The sequence below is a fragment of the Gymnoscopelus microlampas genome (assembly GCF_963454915.1).
Source record: "Gymnoscopelus microlampas genome assembly, chromosome: 1".
NCBI lineage: Eukaryota > Metazoa > Chordata > Actinopteri > Myctophiformes > Myctophidae > Gymnoscopelus > Gymnoscopelus microlampas.
This window is the reverse complement of record NC_139962.1, coordinates 57,678,278-57,696,445: the sequence shown is the minus strand read 5'-3', so window position 1 is coordinate 57,696,445 and position 18,168 is coordinate 57,678,278. Positions and strand designations below refer to the sequence as shown.

Here is an 18,168-nt window from a genome sequence, read left to right as displayed (position 1 = left end):
GGAAGGAGTCACACTTTTTGATGGCTGTTGGTAGGGCATTCCACATTTTGACTGTATGACGTTTTATTAATTGATTTAACCATGCCCCAAAAAAGGCAAAATAATAATACAAAAAGGCTTCCGTTTAAAAATCAAACACATCTATTAATCAGAGCACTTGAATGTGTGAATGATAAGGCTATCAATTCAAATCAGCTGGGGAATGCGCATAGGAACCTCTATCTGCCCATCTGTCTGTCTGTCTTTCCTCCCAATCGTCTGTATGGATTGGGAGGGAGTGGAATTATTTCTTTTTACAACCACGAACAGTAGCTAAAGTTATCATTCTTCTTTGTTGTCTGTCTATCAATCTGTTCCGTTTCAGTTTTGTGTTTAATAACATGGTGCACGGCCACGTGCCCACCTGGTAAAATACATTTTCACCCAAATGGAGTTCGTGTGGGTGGGATTCCCAAACAGCTCCCACTCCCGGGTGACGCAAGTGATTTGTTTGGAGAAATTTACCGCACGCGTACCATGCGTTTGGAAAGCTTCAATTGATGTCGGGGGCCGCTCACACATGGGCCAGACTCACACATTTGCGAACAGCAACGTGTCGGTGGGGGAGAAGGCGGGATGCGGCTATTTTAATTTATTTCCTATGGAAGTCAGGTGGTTTTCAAGCGTCTCTCACCAAATGTAGCATTTAAGGGAGGGTTAATCAACTTAGCACAAACTTTTCTTTATCATAAATAAGATAAGATAGTAATTACATGTACACTCACAAAAAAACACACAGAAAATGTATTAGCATCAAATTTCTGCTTCTACGTCTTGGTGGCCCCACGACCCATGATGGACTTCTTAGTGTTTCTCTCAGGTTTCAAAAGCATTATATAACACTTTGGTCCAAACAGTGCCACCAAAAGGCCGAAACTAGATGCTAAAATAGCAAATATCTCCACTACATCTGCATATTTGCCTGGAGAGCTGATATATGCTGGGATGAAGGCTATCCACACGGCACAGAAGATCAACATGCTGAAAGTGATGAACTTGGCCTCATTGAAGTTGTCTGGAAGATTCCTTGCCATGAATGCTAGGAGGAAGCTGAGGAGGGCCAGTAAACCAATATAACCGAGTAACACTGCAAAACCAACTGTTGATCCCACTTCACACCCATAGACTATCTTATCACTTTCATATTGTGTGTTTTTATGAGGTGTTGGTGAGGCAGACACAAGCCAGACTATGCAGATTATTGCCTGGATAGCAGTAAGAGTCAGAACGGTTCCTCTCTGCTGTACAGCACCGAACCACTTCATAATATCTGCACCCCCAGGCTTGGAGGCCTTGAACACAGCCAACACCACCATAGTCTTTACCAGGATACAGGAGACACACAGCACAAAGCTGATCCCAAATATTGCATGCCTCAACTGACAAGTCCAGAGTCTGGGACGGCCAATAAACAGAAGTGAGCACAAGAAACACAGTTTGAGTGACAATAGAAGTTGGAAGCTGAGTTCTGAGTTGTTGGCGCGTACCATGGGTGTGTTTCGATGATAGATGAAGATTCCCATGACAATGGCGGAGATAAGTGTGCCTAGCAATGAGATGGTTGTCAAGGAGATACCCAGGGCCTCATGGTAGGAGAGGAACTCAATGCTCTTAGGGACACAGTGGTCACCCTGGGGATTGGACCAGAAGTCCTCTGGACAACTGGTACAGTCTGTAGAGTCTAACAAGAAGAGCAACACGGTTAAATGGGCAGAAAAATACAAAATTGTCCTAAAGAGGACCTGCCTAGCTACATAATGTAAACTTACCAGTCTCATTGCTGATCTGTCCCTCAGAACAAGCAATGCAGTCAAAGCAGCAGACAGGTTCTCCTTTCCTTATGGCCAGGCGGGTTCCAGGGGAACAGCTCTCACTGCACACTGATCGAGGAGGCTACAGAGGAAAGCAACAGTTATATATATATATATACAGTTATATCTAAAAGTGTGCTCTTCGAAGCATATATCACATTCAGGCTGGGTTGCCTAGCCATTGCCATGGCTGTTTAAGTCTTGGGTGACCATTAAAGGAGAGTTCCGGTCATTTTAGGTTGTATGTTTTATGTGTCGCTAATCACTCACCAACATACAAACTCATCGTGGAGTCTCATGATACTCAAACATGCGCTGAATGTCCCGCATGAGCTACCGCTCATGCAGAAAGACATGACGCTGGTTGCTTGTTTCTCTCACCTGGCGTGTGCCAGATTTTGACAACAGGGGCAGATCTGGAAATATTCAACGTTCCTTTGTATGTTGGTGAGTGATTAGCGACACATCAAACATACAACCTAATATGACCGGCACTCTCCTTTAAGGCATCAGGAACCTGGGGGAATAGCATATGGTGCATCTTTAGACAATTGTGGTCCCCCCTACGACCAAAAGTGAAAACGTGCTCTATATAGAGGCCCCTAAAAATACATTTCAAATCATTCAAATTTGGGTAGATTGAAAGCTGTGTTCCTCCAGCTATTTATTTAATTATTATTATTAGTAAATTATGCCCATCCCGAAAAATATGAATAAAAAAGGCAATCATATCTATATTATATGACTCCAGAAATATGTGTACTGATTTGTGTGATTGTCCCCAAACAATCTGTAGGAGTAGTAGCAAAAAGTGTGTTTTGAAGAAAATGCAAAGTGTTGGAAAATCTAGTTTAGTGTATAGAGAGTTGCGGCATGACCCAAGGAATCCAGGGACATTTTCATTTTAATGGTACAACCTACATTTCAAAAGTTATACCGCCACCATGAGGCCAATTAGGAAGAACATGTCTTAGTGTGCATGCAATGTTTGGATCAGTCCATCAGTGTCAGAGATTAGCTGCACACAGACGGACAGACACACACATGGACAGGGGCAAATACATAATCTCCGCCTCCCGGTCTGGTGGCCTAGCGGAGGTAATAAATGACATTCACATCATTAGCTCAACATTAGGTATTGAAGAAAGTGAAAGTGTACCTTTGAGGACTCAAAGCTCCAGAAGATTCTGTCTTCATCAAGGATGAGTTCTTCACCAGCGGAGGCTGACTTCTTGTACACACCTACGGTGCGAAGCTTTGTGCTTCCATCAGGGAGCCACACCCAGTTTATGACATCATAGCTTGGCAAAGCATCACCATTCTCATCAAATGATACATCATCACCTAATGATGTGGTGAAGTTGACCTTTTCCAGGTAATACATAAGCTAGAAATGGTGATGAGCAAAGTTATGAAGAGCAAGATACTACTGCATAAAATATTACACAATATAAGGCCCTTCCGAATGGTCTGATTTTAACGCATTAAAAAGAGGACGACATCTTGCATACGAGTGGCGCGTTTTCTTTAGTTTTTTTAATTGAACCCAGTTTGATTCCTGTATTTTTTCGGATGCGTTAAAAACTGATTGACCAATAAAAAAAACTAAACTACACCTGTGGTTTTCAAACATTTTATGCCCCAGGCACACCAATGGTCAAGTCAAAATTGCAAGGCACACTTGAATTCATAGCAAAACATATTCATCCTACTATAGTATGTCCTTTCTACCAATGTCATATTTACATATTCATTATTATTCTACATTTGAATCCAACTAGAAACGTTAACAGGTAAACTGTGAATTAATATCCCACCTGCCATGGCTGTATTGTCTGCAAACTGGCACAGCTGTGCCCAGGGAAAGGCCCTCTTCCTGGCACACACTGCAACATGTCATGGAGGGCATGGGCCAGAGCATACACAGCCTTGTACACAGTATATGTGGCTCTGAGGTCAGACATATCCAAAAAGTTATTTTCTGCTGTTGCTAGGTCCTCTTGTCCAGTACACACCCTTCCACCAGAATCCACCCACTCCGACGGAAGAGGTGCAAATTTACACTGAAATGTGTGCTCCCAAAACTGCCTCACCTGAAGAAACACCGTGTCAAGACCGAAGATCAATTTCTACTTACTTTTAGCACGACAAGTGCTAAAACGAACAGATCTGCTATTTTTTTAAAATAGCAGATCTAAAAGCTCACAATGCGTTGCATTGCGCTGTGAGCTTGTAGAGCGACAAACAGAAGTAATAGAGCCCTGGGGGACTAAGTATATAGGGTTTAAGTTGTTAAGTTGTTAATTAAACAGACGTCAATTTTAATACTACTGTACATACATACCATGCTATTTTCATGTCTGTAGTCAGGGTCATTGTTAGGATGTATTTTCGACAGGTAGTCCCTGAGACCTGGTATGTTATCTGCACGACGGAGGGTGAAACCCAGGGTGCCTCTCAGGAACGCCATGAAGTGAGGAGCATGGAGTATGTTAGTGTTTGCCCAGGGCAACGTGGCTATCCACTGGAGACCAGTCACATTCTGCTTCACCACCTGTCAAATGAGTTTTAAGTTATAATATTGGTTATTTGATTATTTAGAAATCTAAAATATGATAAGCGATGCACAAATAATTATGTTTCCTACTTGAAAGACTTATTGCAGGCAGAACATCAGTAAGCTTTCAACAGGCCTTGTCTGTGTTTACGGTTTGACTCTCGGATGTTTACCCATATCACACATATATATATATATATATATATATATATATATATATATATATATACACACACACACACACACACACACACACACACACACACACACACACACACACACACACACACACACACACACACATTTCTTTGTATATATTCTTCACTCATACATAACTCATTCAATTATGAATCCCTCCTTGAATGAACACGAATCGTGACACCAACCTCTTCCATGAGTTGGATCATATCGGGCCCATATAAAAATGGAATGACCACACGAGCTGTGGACGTCTTCATCAGGGTGACGATCCTCTGAAGTTCAGCTGGGTCACGTTGTGGCAGAACCTCCACATACGCCACGCAACCCAGACCGGACTGGGCCAGCTCAGACAGGAAGGACTGGGCAGGTTTACTGCTGCCCTCATGGCCAACAAACACCACTCCTACCCAGGTCCATCCGAACCGCCTCAGGATCTGGAGCACAGCTCGCACCTGATTGAATAAAGAATGGATTCAGATTTGTTTTTACTGAATTTTACTGATCTTTTTTTTTTAACTGCTAAATGCCTAAATTGTAAATTGAAGTCAAAGTAGCTATAGGCTACAAAAAAAAAAATTAAATACTCTGTTACAAGTAAAGGGCCTCTCTTCAAAATGTACTTGTGTAAAAGTACAAAAGTATTAGCATCAATAGGCCTTTATACTTAAAGTACAAAAGTCAAACAAAATATATGTATTTCCCCCCCCAAAAAATAGCAGACTTAGGAGCTAGCGAGCTTAAGTGGTTCATGCATGTTTTGTGATAATAATAAAACAAATCTGCAAAGTAACTAGTAACTAAAGTTGTCAAATAATTGCAGTGGATTAAAAAGTGTAATATTAGCCTCTGAGATATAGTGGAGTAGTATATTTTTTATAAGTATAAAATATATTTTAAAAAAACACTAAATTCTACTTAAGCACAGTACTAGAGTAAATGTACTTATTGTTACTTTAAAATAATAATTATGCAAGTAGACGTTAAATTAGTCATCATGAAAATACTTCCTTGAGTATGAGTACTAAAGTAGCTACTCAAGTAAGTTACCTCAAATGATCTGATGTATTGTTTAAAATAATCAGAACATAATTGAAAATTCTACATGCTTGTGCAACAGAAAATAGCTAAGTGCAAATTCTAATATTCTAATATCTAAAATATCTAACTATATCCTATAGTCACAATAGACTAAATAAAATAACAATACACAGATATCTGCAGTCTCTCCGAGAATTAAGGCGGTACTATGTAACTCTTTTTTTTTAAAGAATATATCTTTAATTCTGTCCAATCTGTATGGTAGAGTATGTTATACAATATGACTTATACAGTTGGGGTGGTTGTATTTTGTCTACCTGCTCTTCTATTGAGACATTTAGATCGTGTCAAAGGTCATGTCTCAGCTAGACACAGGATCTGACTCAAATTTTCAATTTGTCCCCTGAGCAAGCAGGCAGGCTCTATTAGCTCAATGGTAAAAGTTTCAGCACTTGCGCAGGGAACCGGGTTCAAATCTGGGGTAGAAGAGTAAAGTTACATAGTGCAGCTTTAAATAAGCAGAATGTGCATTTAATTAAAAAACGGTATCTAAAAGGTAGGCAAATAGAACATGTAGCCAAATCATTTGGAGAAAAAAAAGAGTTACCTTCACGCCAGGAGTAAAAGGGAAGAAAGATGTTAAAAAAGATGTTTAAGTAAATGTAAAGGAATGTAAATATAACTCATTATTACCCACAATGGTGATATTGATTACACTCACTAGATGGAGGTGTTTGTCAAGTGTGTGGAACATGAACTACTTGATACCAACATATTTTGTCTGCATAGCAGTTCACCTGGAAGTCATCACTTGGGACTGTTCTGAAGAAGGACGGGAACTGGTCCCTCTCACTCAGACAGGGGCAGGTGTCGACATAACTGACCTGTCAAAGACACACAATATCTGTTCTGTTCATAATAGCCTAATAACACATTGTTCTGAGAAATGTCCGCTCCAATGTGCAATTTATCGGAACATTGAAATGACATGATACAAGTTAAACAGTGAACCTAGCATCGGATTCGGAAGCAATTAAATAATGCTCTGGGGGAGGGGGCTGAGAATGACACACGCACACGCACACACACACACACACACACACACACACACACACACACACACACACACACACACACACACACACACACACACATACATATACATATATATATATATATATATATATATATATATATATATATATATATATATATATATATATATATATATATATATATTTAAACTGGTGATGGTAAAGCGGGGTTCAAGTAAGTAACTTACCATGGGCACTCTGTACAAACCTAATATTCTAGAGATGTGAATAGAATTGGTTGTACACACAATTCCCAGCACTGGAGGAGAGCCAGCACAGCTCTCATCCAGCTGAAACGGCTCCTCTCTGCCAGTGATCAATGCCAACGCTGCAGGGACAGCTCCAAAGGGCATGCAGCTATCATAGAGACTGTAGCCCAGAGTCACGTTGGGCAGAAGGCTCGTGTTTCTGTTGATCTCAGTAATTGCAAAAGCCATGGTCTGGGACCATCTGAACACGTTAATGGAAAAACTGAACACACAAAATATTACTGAATGACTGAATTACTTGAATATTCATATTTGTATGAATAGACAACGTCAACTGTTCTTACGGCACTATCTTTAAAAAACAAGTTCTCTGTTTCTCATACTTGCTATTGCATTTGTGAGTGATACTCACAGTTTGCAAGTGGGGTACTGTGGCTTGGAGGTGAAAGACAGCTCAGGGAAATCAGCGTGGATGTGGACAGGAAACGCGCCACCCAGAACAATGTCTCCAGCCTTATGCATTCTGCTGAGATTAAACGGTGCCTGTAACTCACAAGGAGAGGAAGGTGAGGAAGACAAAGGAGAGAATGAAGAGAACAATGATAGCAAGTGCAAGTACACGTATGAAAACAGGCGTATATCTAGAGAAGCCCTCATGACGGTCCTCCTCTGTCTAACACCCTCCCCCCCTCTCTAAATCCATTGTCCAGTTGTTAAGTTTTATACCCAGTGCTGTACCATCCCCTGTGCCACCCTATGCCACTACGTAATCTTTCACAACCCCCATCTGGGCAGACATAGAAGTAGAGGCCGGGCTTAAAATACATTATTAATGCTTTCATATCAAAATAATGTTGTATTTGTCCTGCACGAGGGCCATCGGCAACACTTTGTCCACTGTCGGTCATGCAAGTTATTATTTGAACAACACAACAACAATAATAAATATAGCTGCAAGCAGCGATAATACGGGGGCAGGGATTGCAGAGAGAAGAAAGAAAGAAGCAATGATAAGTAATATGCACAATAAGCCATAGAAACATAGAAGACTGAACTTGAGCGAAAGAAGACCATGCAATTAACAAATTAGCATTTTAAACCCTCACTAACCCTAACCTCAGTAAAACTATGCCTTCCCCTAACCTCAAGAAATACTATGCGTAAGCCTACGAATGCCAAATCATGATCACCTCAACACATCATCGGGGACAGAGATCGAACCCGTGACCTCCGGACTCATAGGCCGCCTTTCTTCTCATTTAGCTAGATATATGGCCCCCCTGACAGTGTCTGTTGACATGTATAAGTCTTTCCGTCACTGATGGACCAAGCCTCTGTTTTGCTAACTACTCTAGATCACTGGTTCACAAACCATTTACCAATAGAGAAATTGTATGTCTCCTCGGAACCAAAACTTCCGAAAGTAGCCGATCTACAAGCTCACAAAACGTTGCTATCTGAAAAGTTGTGAGATTGTAGATCAGTTATTTTCACAATGAAGTATGTCATACATTGAGAAAACACACTCTCAAATAAGCATTTCATGTTATCTTTATCAATTGCACATGAATTCATTGATACAGTCATGTTGTTTGCATTGCACTTTAAATGAAGTCTGCATGAAGTGAGTCTTGAACCGGCGACGTTGCAGTTGTCAGGCAGACGCTCAAGCGAGAAACCATTGGACCACAGACCTGTGAAAAGGCAGCTCACACAGATGATACTGTTTCACGCAAATAGCTGAAAAATCCTGCGTTTAAGTGTTTTTCAAAATTTGTTTGTAGTTTGTTAGTTACAACATCTGATCTCAGAGGCACAAACACCCGATAAAGGTTCTGATCCCACCCATCCGAACCTCTGAATGATGTCATATTGTAATCAGGACTCAGCCGAACCAAACAAAAGTTGACTGTTTGGCTGTAGTATGCATTGAGCTTTAGTTACACCAACATTGCCTTGGTGAACATAGCCACTTACTGCTTATCTCATGAGAGCATTGGATGGAAACGCACATAATTGCTCTCTTACTTTAGCCACTTTTGTTTAGAAAACTAGAGGTTTGGGGCCACTACGCGACACTCACAGCTACGTCACACCACCGATCCGACCAATATGCCCATATATGGAGATCTCTGTATGTGTCAGTCCATGTCCCTTTTATGCACATATATGGGCATAAAAGGGATATGGAGATCTGAGCTGACTGATTTGTTTGCGCCTGATGCCATGACGACACATTGAGATTAGACAACACACTCCATATTTGGGCGTAGCTGCTTATATGTTATGGCTGAGTCATAGTGACATGAGCGTGACGACGTGGTTCGTCGGCCCGCCGGTCCTCCCTTAAGCCAATTTTAATATAAGATTTTGTTAATATTTGTGATACATTTTACTGGAAACCCAAACTTGTAACACCTGCCTTGTATTGTACTTAAGATATAAGAAATATAATAATAATAATAATTGTATGCTTTTACAACTGATTTTGAAACATTTCTTCATGGTCATCTCATTTCCATGCTGTGTGTGGTAGAACACATAACAGCCAGTGTCATCCCTTGTGTCCCCTAGAGGAACAGGTTGTTTGTGAGCTCCAGCACCTGGAACATTGCCAGTCTCTAAACACTTCACTCAACTAGAGAATGATGTAATCCCTCAGCCTTCGTTGCTAAAAGTGGGTGGAAACAATTAGAGACAAAACAACAACCACATTGCAGAAAATCAAAATGTTTTAGGGTGGTCTATCATACTGGGGTGGTGATATGATTGGTTTGTAAAGCAGTGGGCGTAGCTTTGTGTTCTCGCCGGTGTTCTTTCAACTACCTTGCATTCAGAAGTGTCGAGACGTAACGGTAGGCAGACATCTCTGATCATCTGGCAACAACAGACTATACCCATGTGGGCACAAATTAAATGAGCTGGGTTGGCAAAGGCAGGTGTGTGTGTCCCAGGGATGGCATCTGGCCCAGAGGTGATGAAACAGTAGCTCTCTGCACTAATGTTGGAAAATAATTAATTGCCAAGGCCGATGAGATGAGTCACCAGAGATTGTTTCAAAACACGCTAACATTAATTAAAAGGGACACAGGGGTGCTACTGTACGTCTATTGTACAGTGTCCATAATAACGAGAGAGATGGACGACAATAACACATCTTGATACAAAACACCCCAAATATAGATATATCAAAATAAAGTACAGTATTGTAATGACCAGTGGGTTTAATGTCAGAAGGGTTCATCATGGTGACTATTTTCCAAGAACACTCTTTTATTTGTCAGAACAACCAGGTGCTCACAGGAGATATAAAAAGGTAACAATAGTTAAATGTGTCAATGGTGCTCACGGATCAAACAGGATCAAAGATGAGGAAAAACAACAGACGATCCGAGCACTTAGGAGGACAAAGGAAGAGAAGCCTTCATCAAGGTCACCCTGATGAAGGTCTTTCGAGGTGGAAACATGTTGGCAGTTGCCTTTTAATAAATAAAGACTTTTCCTCCTTTTTTATTCCTGAGTGCCCGGATCATCTGTTGTTTTTTCTCATGTTTGATTCCGTTTTATCCGCTTGATCTGAGTGCTGACAATAGTTCCTGACTATGGTGCTGACTATAGTTACTCACTATGACCGCAGGGGATCGAACCCCGTTCCAGTGAACCAGGAGTGCCATACCAGTGTCTTAGCTTCTTGACTTAGGGACCTAGTGCCCCACGCGAACCTGCGTGCCCACCCTTAAACAATCCCTACCCGGATTAAGACTGAGCCTTTAGAACCGCAAGGACCTGGGTGTACAAACCGGCCGCGTCCCTGGGGGTTCCTAGGAGTACCACCGCCGGGCCCGCGCCGGCACGCCGGGTGGGTACTTTGACAATGAAAATGACAATGAGGGACTTTGACAATGAGTTCACCGTCCCTGGGGGTAAGGTGGACTCTGGAGTTGGACCCCACCACCGCCAAAACAATTATGTGTTTACAAAGAGCGCATATTAGGACAGTACCTCAAGGTACTGTCGCCCACTGTCCAGTACCTCCACGGAGGACAGACATGGCGGTCATAGCAGCAGGCGCTTCTCGGCCACCTGCTACAGTATATGACACGCCACGTCCGTGCACACGCTGGGAAAACCGGGTGCCCGGATCCCAGAGTCTGGATTTCAGCGGACGGAGGCCCCGGAGGTTCGAAGGCCTTCGACACCCTAACACCCCCAACAGGCAGAGGAACCTGGGCCGCAAACCGCCAGAGTTTACCGACCAATATAGTTACAGAATTACCAATATAAAACTAAAAGCTAAAAATTGGCAACACATCAAAGCAGCAGAAGATTTCTGATAAGTGTGTCCATGGCAATCCTTTTAAAACTCATTAGAGGGATCACAAAAGCACAATTTGAGTCTGGTCTGCAGGTCGTTCCATATGAAAGTGTTGCTAATGTAGGCAAAGCCCTCAGATGTGTGTTGTGAAAGATTACGTAATGCCATAAGGTGCCACAGGGGATGATACAGCACTGTGTATAAAACTTAACAACTGGACAATGGATTTAGAGAGGGGGGGTGTTAGACAGAGGATAACAGTCATGAGGGCTTCTCTACACATACACCTGCTTTCATACTTGATGTTGTATTCTTCCTTCTCTCCTTTGTCTTCCTCATCTTCCTCTTCTTGTGAGTTACAGGCACAGTTTCGTCTCAACAGATTGTACAAGTCTGGAGACTTGGTTCTGGGTGGTTTGATTCCCATCCACTACGCCTCTGTGTTCCCTGCGCTGTCTTTTACCTCCAAGGAACAGGATCCCACTTGCTATGGGTGAGTATCACGGACAGCAAGCAAGAGAACAGGGACCTTGTTTTGATGTATAGTACCAGGATTAGTTGATGTTGTATTTTTATACAAAGATTACTTACTGTCGCTGTCATGTGGAAACCATGTATTTGTCCAAAACTGTTACTTTTCAGGAAATGGAATGAAGAATGTGTTTTGGTGATGTTTCAATGTAGTTATTATTTAGTCACAAGCATGCCAATACTTGGTTTAAATGGTTCAAAATGTATAAAACACACTTAAGCACGTTCACTTCTTATTATCATTATTATTATTAATATTATTATTATTATTATACGTTTTTTTCACCCTTCAAAATAGCAGATCTCACAACGTGTCACATCGCAATGCTTAGTGAGCTTGTAGATCGGCCATTTCTTGCTACTTTTGTGTGACACTGTAGTATGTAATTTACAAAACAAAAACATTAACAAGTTGAAATGAGATATGAGGTTTCTTCCCGATAGCAATGATATTCAAGGTTACAGAGCAATGCCTGTATGTGTTAGTTTTCATCTTGAAGGGTTCAGAATGGCCCAGACAATGGCTTTTACCATCAATGAGATCAACAGAAACCCCAGCCTGCTACCCAATGTGACTCTGGGGTACAGTATCCATGATACCTGTCACACCAGTGGAATTGCGGTCCGTGGAACGCTGTCACTGATCAGTGGGAGAGAGGAGCAGTTTACACTGGATGAGAGCTGTGTTGGGTCCTCTCCTGTGCTCGGAATGGTGGGTCCTGATACCTCAAAAAGTTCTGTTGCCATCTCTAGAATATTAGGTTTGTACACAGTGCCCGTGGTAAGTTTCCTACACAAATCCTATATTTTACCACAAACTATTGCATGCTTTATTTTTGCATATTTGTTTATTTACAAATCTAAAATAACGCTATTGTCGGGCACTTTTCCGGAAATGAAATGAACATGTTCTTAGAACAACACAATACTGCCCCATCAAAGTTGGTATGACATGGTCAGATACTTGAATGGGTCTTTATATCATCATCACTTTACCCAAATACAGCTCATGATGAGTTTTTCCCTTTCTGACTACGTCATTCTAATCAATGATGAAAAAAACTATTATCTCCAAAGTTGGAGTTAGGTGTTTTGGGTAGGGTAGAGTTTTTTGTTAAAACAGCACTTTGTGCTCCAAATTGCTTCCTGAAATTGGATTCCAAATGGCAAACAATGGCCAAAATGTCTGCTTGTTTGACTTTATTGCTTTTTCTGAGGGAGGTATCAGCGATCAGACAGGGATTTTTTATTTATTTATAATAAATCGGTAAAATCAGGCAAAAATATGAATTAAATAACATAACTCTAACCTAACCCTAATCCTAACCCTAAAACCGAAATAAATAAACCAAAAACTGGGAAAAAAACGAACCCAATCCGCCCAGAACCGCGCAAAAAATTTCGCGCGCGCGGGGGGTTCTCATGCAGTGCGCATACCGCACCCCTAACCTAAAAGGTCTTCCCGCGGCTATGCAGATCGCAAGCTCTGCTTGCAGGGGATAATAATAATGATAATAACAATAACATTAACATTAACAATTTATTGTATATTACAGAACAGATGTTTTGTGCCTTTTTCAGGTAAGTTACTATTCTGCCTGCTCCTGTCTCAGTGACCTGAATCAGTTCCCGTCCTTTTTTAGAACAATGCCAAGTTTTGCCTTCCAGGTGAACCTCTACACATTTTTTCTTTAATACCTTGAAAATATTGTGATACAGATAATTAAAAGTATGCCACGTAAGTTCCATTGATCCAAACGGAACATAATTAATGGGTTTATCATTAAAATAAACATGCTCTGAAAATGCATGCACCCATGACCACTTTACACAGACCACGTTAAGTGGTCAGATGTGTGGGCCGCGAATGCTTTACGAGATTTTCAAGTGGGGTTGATTCCGGAAAAGGTGGGGAAGTGCTGGAGTGTGGAGGTTTCTGTTGACAGCATGAAAAGACAATGATTAGACCCTTTCCTTTGTGGAATCTGTGTAGGAGATTTACTAATTTGCCGCTATGTGAATAATCTAAACCAGGGGTCTTCAATGTTTTTCAGGCCGAGGACCCCTTAGCTGAGAGAGAGATGAAGCAGGGACCCCAATACATATTGTTTTAAATTGTGTTGCAGATTAAACTTTTTCATATATTTCATATAGCTTCATAGACTTGTTTGACGACACTATCATGTTGGATTCATGTTAATCTGTATTTTCAGACATTTAACCACTAAAACCGTCAGTACTCTACTTGACCTTTCACTCTGTACTTGGTCTGCTCTTTTTTCGATCTACACTAAACCTCTAGCCAGTAGATTGGCTATTCTTGGCTAAAGTTCTCCTCAGAATAGAAATGCTGTAATAACTCTGAGGACCAGACCCCCTATTGAAGACACCTGATCTAATCTAAGTACTTACCCCTCCATTCTTTATCCAATCAGGTGCGAGCTATGCTCCAGATTATTAGGAGGTTTGAGTGGACCTGGGTAGGCCTGTTGTTTGGCGACGACGAAGCTGGCCGCGATGCTGCCCGATTACTCCAGTCGGACCTGGACCAGTCTGGTCTGGGTTGTGTGGCGTATGCAGAGGCTTTGCCCTTTGACAATGACCTGGCTAGACTCCAGAGGATTGTCACTGTGATGAAGACGTCCACAGCTCGTGTGGTCATTGCATTTGCATACGGGAGCTATTTGCACAATGCCATGGAGGAGGTTTGTGTTGTATGTTAATTTAGGGATTCGTATACAGAAGGAATCTAAAATTAGTAATATTTATTTATTCATTTATTTAGTTGAACACACTCAACAGGTGGTGAAGCAGAATGTGACAGGTCTGCAATGGGTGTTACCTGCCACTGCAGCTTGGTGGGGAGACCCTCATCTCCAGTCTCCTCACTACCTGCCGTACCTGAAAGGCACCCTGGGTTTTGCCGTTCGTCGTGGAGACATACCAGGTCTAAAGGACTTCATGTTAAAAATACATCCTGACAATGACCCAGACCACAGCCAAGAAGATAACATAGTGAGCATTTGGATTGGTTTTGTATTTAAAATGCAATTTCTAAATGACATCTGCTATTTTAAATATACTTAAATCTCCATTTCTTGGGTTTCTTCAGATAAGGCAGTTTTGGGAGCACACATTTCGGTGTAAATTTGCGCCCCTTCCGTCAGAATGGGTGGATGCTGGTGGAGGGGTGTGTACTGGACAAGAGGACATGGGAACAGCAGACACTACACTGTTGGATGTGTCTAACCTCAGGGGAGAGTATAATCTCTACAAGGCTGTGTATACTGTGGCCCATGCCCTCCATGACATTATGCAATGTGTGCCAGGAAGAGGGCCTTTCACTGGGCACAGCTGTGCCAGTTTGCAGACAATACAGCCATGGCAGGTGTGATATCAATAAACAGTTTTCCTGTTAATGTTTCTAGTTGGATTACAATTTTGAATAATAGTGAAAATGTAAATATGACATTGATGGAAAAAATAAGAAAAAAGGACATGGGATCTTTCGTGTATCATCACATAGCCAGCTCAGTGTTGTGTAGTCATGCCCTCGTCTCTGGTCCTACGCCGAAGAGGCTGACTTCAAAGAGTCTGTATTTTCTTTTGAAGGTTGCCTATAAGAGGCAGTGGTGGAAAAAGTACTCAAATTAAAATAGCCTATGTATAAAACAGGGCTAAAGTGGTTAGTGTATGATTCATAATATCATAATTTATATCTGAAAAGTAACTAGTAACTAAAGTTCTCAAATAATTGTAGTGGAGTAAAAGTACAATATTTGCCTCTGAGATGTAGTGGAGTAGAAGTAAAAGTATTGGAAATTGGAAATACTCAAGTAAAGTACAAATACCTCAAAATTGTACTTAAGTAAATGTACTTAGTTACTTTCCACCACTGATAAGAGGCAGGTGGTAATTATATGTTTGTCATTCTGCTCAGACTCGCCGCACTTGCATGCTGCACTGTCTGCCAAGCCTCACTTCCTCATAGATGATTCAATCACAGCCGACCCCAGTATGTAGGCAGTTCAGCAGGGTCCATTGCTGGAGTGGTAGGTCACCTTTGGCGCCATCTCCCGGGTTCCGTTCAAGATATAGTGATGGATTCGTGTGGGCCCTGCCGTCTCCCACTTCTGCTTCCAAGATGCCATGCCATGCGTTAACAGACAGTCCTCATGGATAGAACGGAGCATTTCTTTTGCTGCCTTATTGTAGGGGTCCAATCAGGAGAGAGAACCCCACCACGGTCCTTCATCAGCTTGTGTTCCTGTTCCAATTCTGCTAATTTATTTGTTTCTTCACTCCCATTTTTTTTACCCCTTTTTCTCCCCAATTGATTCCTTCCCACACACATTTCTCTGCTGTCACTGCTGATGTATCCTACTTACTCGCCAACCAGTGAGGAGCCCCCACCGGGAGGACATTCGTTCTACTCGGAGCCCAACACTCCCTGCTGACAGGTGCCGCCCCAGCCTGTAGGATTACATGCAGTGACAATTATCACCCTCCCTGCCCGGCTTCCCTCCCCTGAACACGGGCCAATTGTGTTCATGCAGACACTCGAGAAAGCCGGACGCACCACGGTGGATTCAAACCAACAACCTCCGCGGTTCACTCCCAGTTTCACTTATTTATCCTGTATGAGTACTCTCTCCTGGTTGGATGACAATGTATTTTTGAGTTCACATAGCTGGAGCTGAACTGGTGCTGAACTAATCGGAATATAAAGATATTTAATCTCTCTCTATATATATTTAACTAAATCTAACAAAACAACAACAACAAAAAAGCCTGTAAAAAATATAGACGAAGGGAACGGTGATGTCACCCATTGGTCTCTATAGACTCGTTTTGAAGCCACTTTTTCAGCAAATTCAAATACGCCATCTTGGAACTTCCGATCCCGAAAGGCAACCGGAAACTAGCAAAGTATTTATGAAAATGTTTACTAATGTAATAAAATCACGTATAAATTCCGGCCAAAACCTCATTTACTTGAATGGAGTTCCCAGATTGCTGTCAATGTAACTATAGTGTAAATTGTATACAGTCTCGTGTTCTTCATTATTCTGCTCATCACCTCTAGCTTGTGTATTACCTGGAAAAGGTCAACTTCATCACATCATCTGGTGATCATGTATCATTTGATGAGAATGGTGATCCTGGTGAACCAGCCTTTGATATCATGAACTGGGAAACTGATGGAAGCGCAAAGTTTCACTATGTAGGTGTTGCCAAGAAGTCAGCCTCCGGAGATGAGGAACTCCTCCTTGATGAAGACAGAATATTCTGGAACTTTGAAACCACAAATGTAATTTCAGCGTTCTAAAAAAACTAGTATTGAGCTCAGGATATGAATGAAGTTTAGTTTGGACTGAAATTGATCATTGTTACTTTCCTCTGTAGCCTCCTCGCTCAGTGTGCAGTGAGAGCTGTTCCCCTGGAACCCGTGTGGCCAGAAGGAAAGGAGAACCTGTCTGCTGTTTTGACTGCATTGCTTGTTCTGAGGGAGAGATCAGCAATAAGACAGGTTGGTTTACATGACTAGTCCATTCAGACTGTTTGATTTATATTACTAGTCCATTCAGACTGTTTGATTTATATTACTAGTCCATTCAGACTGGTAGACTTTGTGAAGTATCGGTTTCCTCACTCCCTACAAAAAGTCAATGTTCATGTGCAAGTTCAGATTGATTAAGGATGAGGCCAGACGGACGGACGGACGGACGGACGGACAGACAGACAGACAGACAAAGGTTTCCATGCACATTCATTGTAAGATGTAGCAATGTAGGTTATCTTTAGGTTGATACTTTTTATCCGTCTCTTTAATCTTGCTGTTTTTGTCAGATTCTACGGAGTGCACCAGTTGTCCAGAGGACTTCTGGTCCAGTCCCCAGCATGACCACTGTGTCCCTAAGAGCGTGGAGTTCCTCTCCTACCATGAGCCCCTGGGTATCTCCTTGACAACCATCTCATTGCTAGGCACATTTATCTCTGCCATTGTCCTGGGAATCTTCATCTATCATCGAGACACACCCATGGTACGAGCCAACAACTCAGAACTCAGCTTCCAACTTTTGCTGTCACTCAAACTATGTTTCTTGTGTTCACTTCTGTTCATTGGACGTCCCAGACTCTGGACTTGTCAGCTGAGGCACGCAGTATTTGGGATCAGCTTTGTGCTGTGTGTCTCGTGTATCCTGGTAAAGACTATGGTGGTGTTGGCTGTGTTCAAGGCCTCCAAGCCTGGGGGTGCAGACATTATGAAGTGGTTTGGTGCTATGCAACAGAGAGGAACCGTTCTAGCTCTTACTTCCATCCAGGCAATAATCTGCATAGTCTGGCTTGTGTCTGCCTCACCAACTCCTCA

The 18,168-nt window shown here is 41.9% G+C and overlaps 1 protein-coding gene across 1 annotated transcript; it reads right to left on the bottom strand.

Moving 5' to 3' along the window:
- Positions 1-806: 806 nt before the first annotated feature.
- Positions 807-7,471, bottom strand: LOC311044190 (extracellular calcium-sensing receptor-like; the record flags this gene model as incomplete). The annotated part of the gene is made up of 9 exons (XM_084055616.1): positions 807-1,115; positions 1,389-1,720; positions 1,809-1,917; positions 3,010-3,237; positions 4,195-4,404; positions 4,794-5,060; positions 6,444-6,530; positions 6,929-7,190; positions 7,362-7,471. 9 exons carry the CDS (start codon positions 7,469-7,471, stop codon positions 807-809), a joined length of 1,914 nt encoding a protein of 637 aa, XP_083911742.1.
- Positions 7,472-18,168: the final 10,697 nt, after the last annotated feature.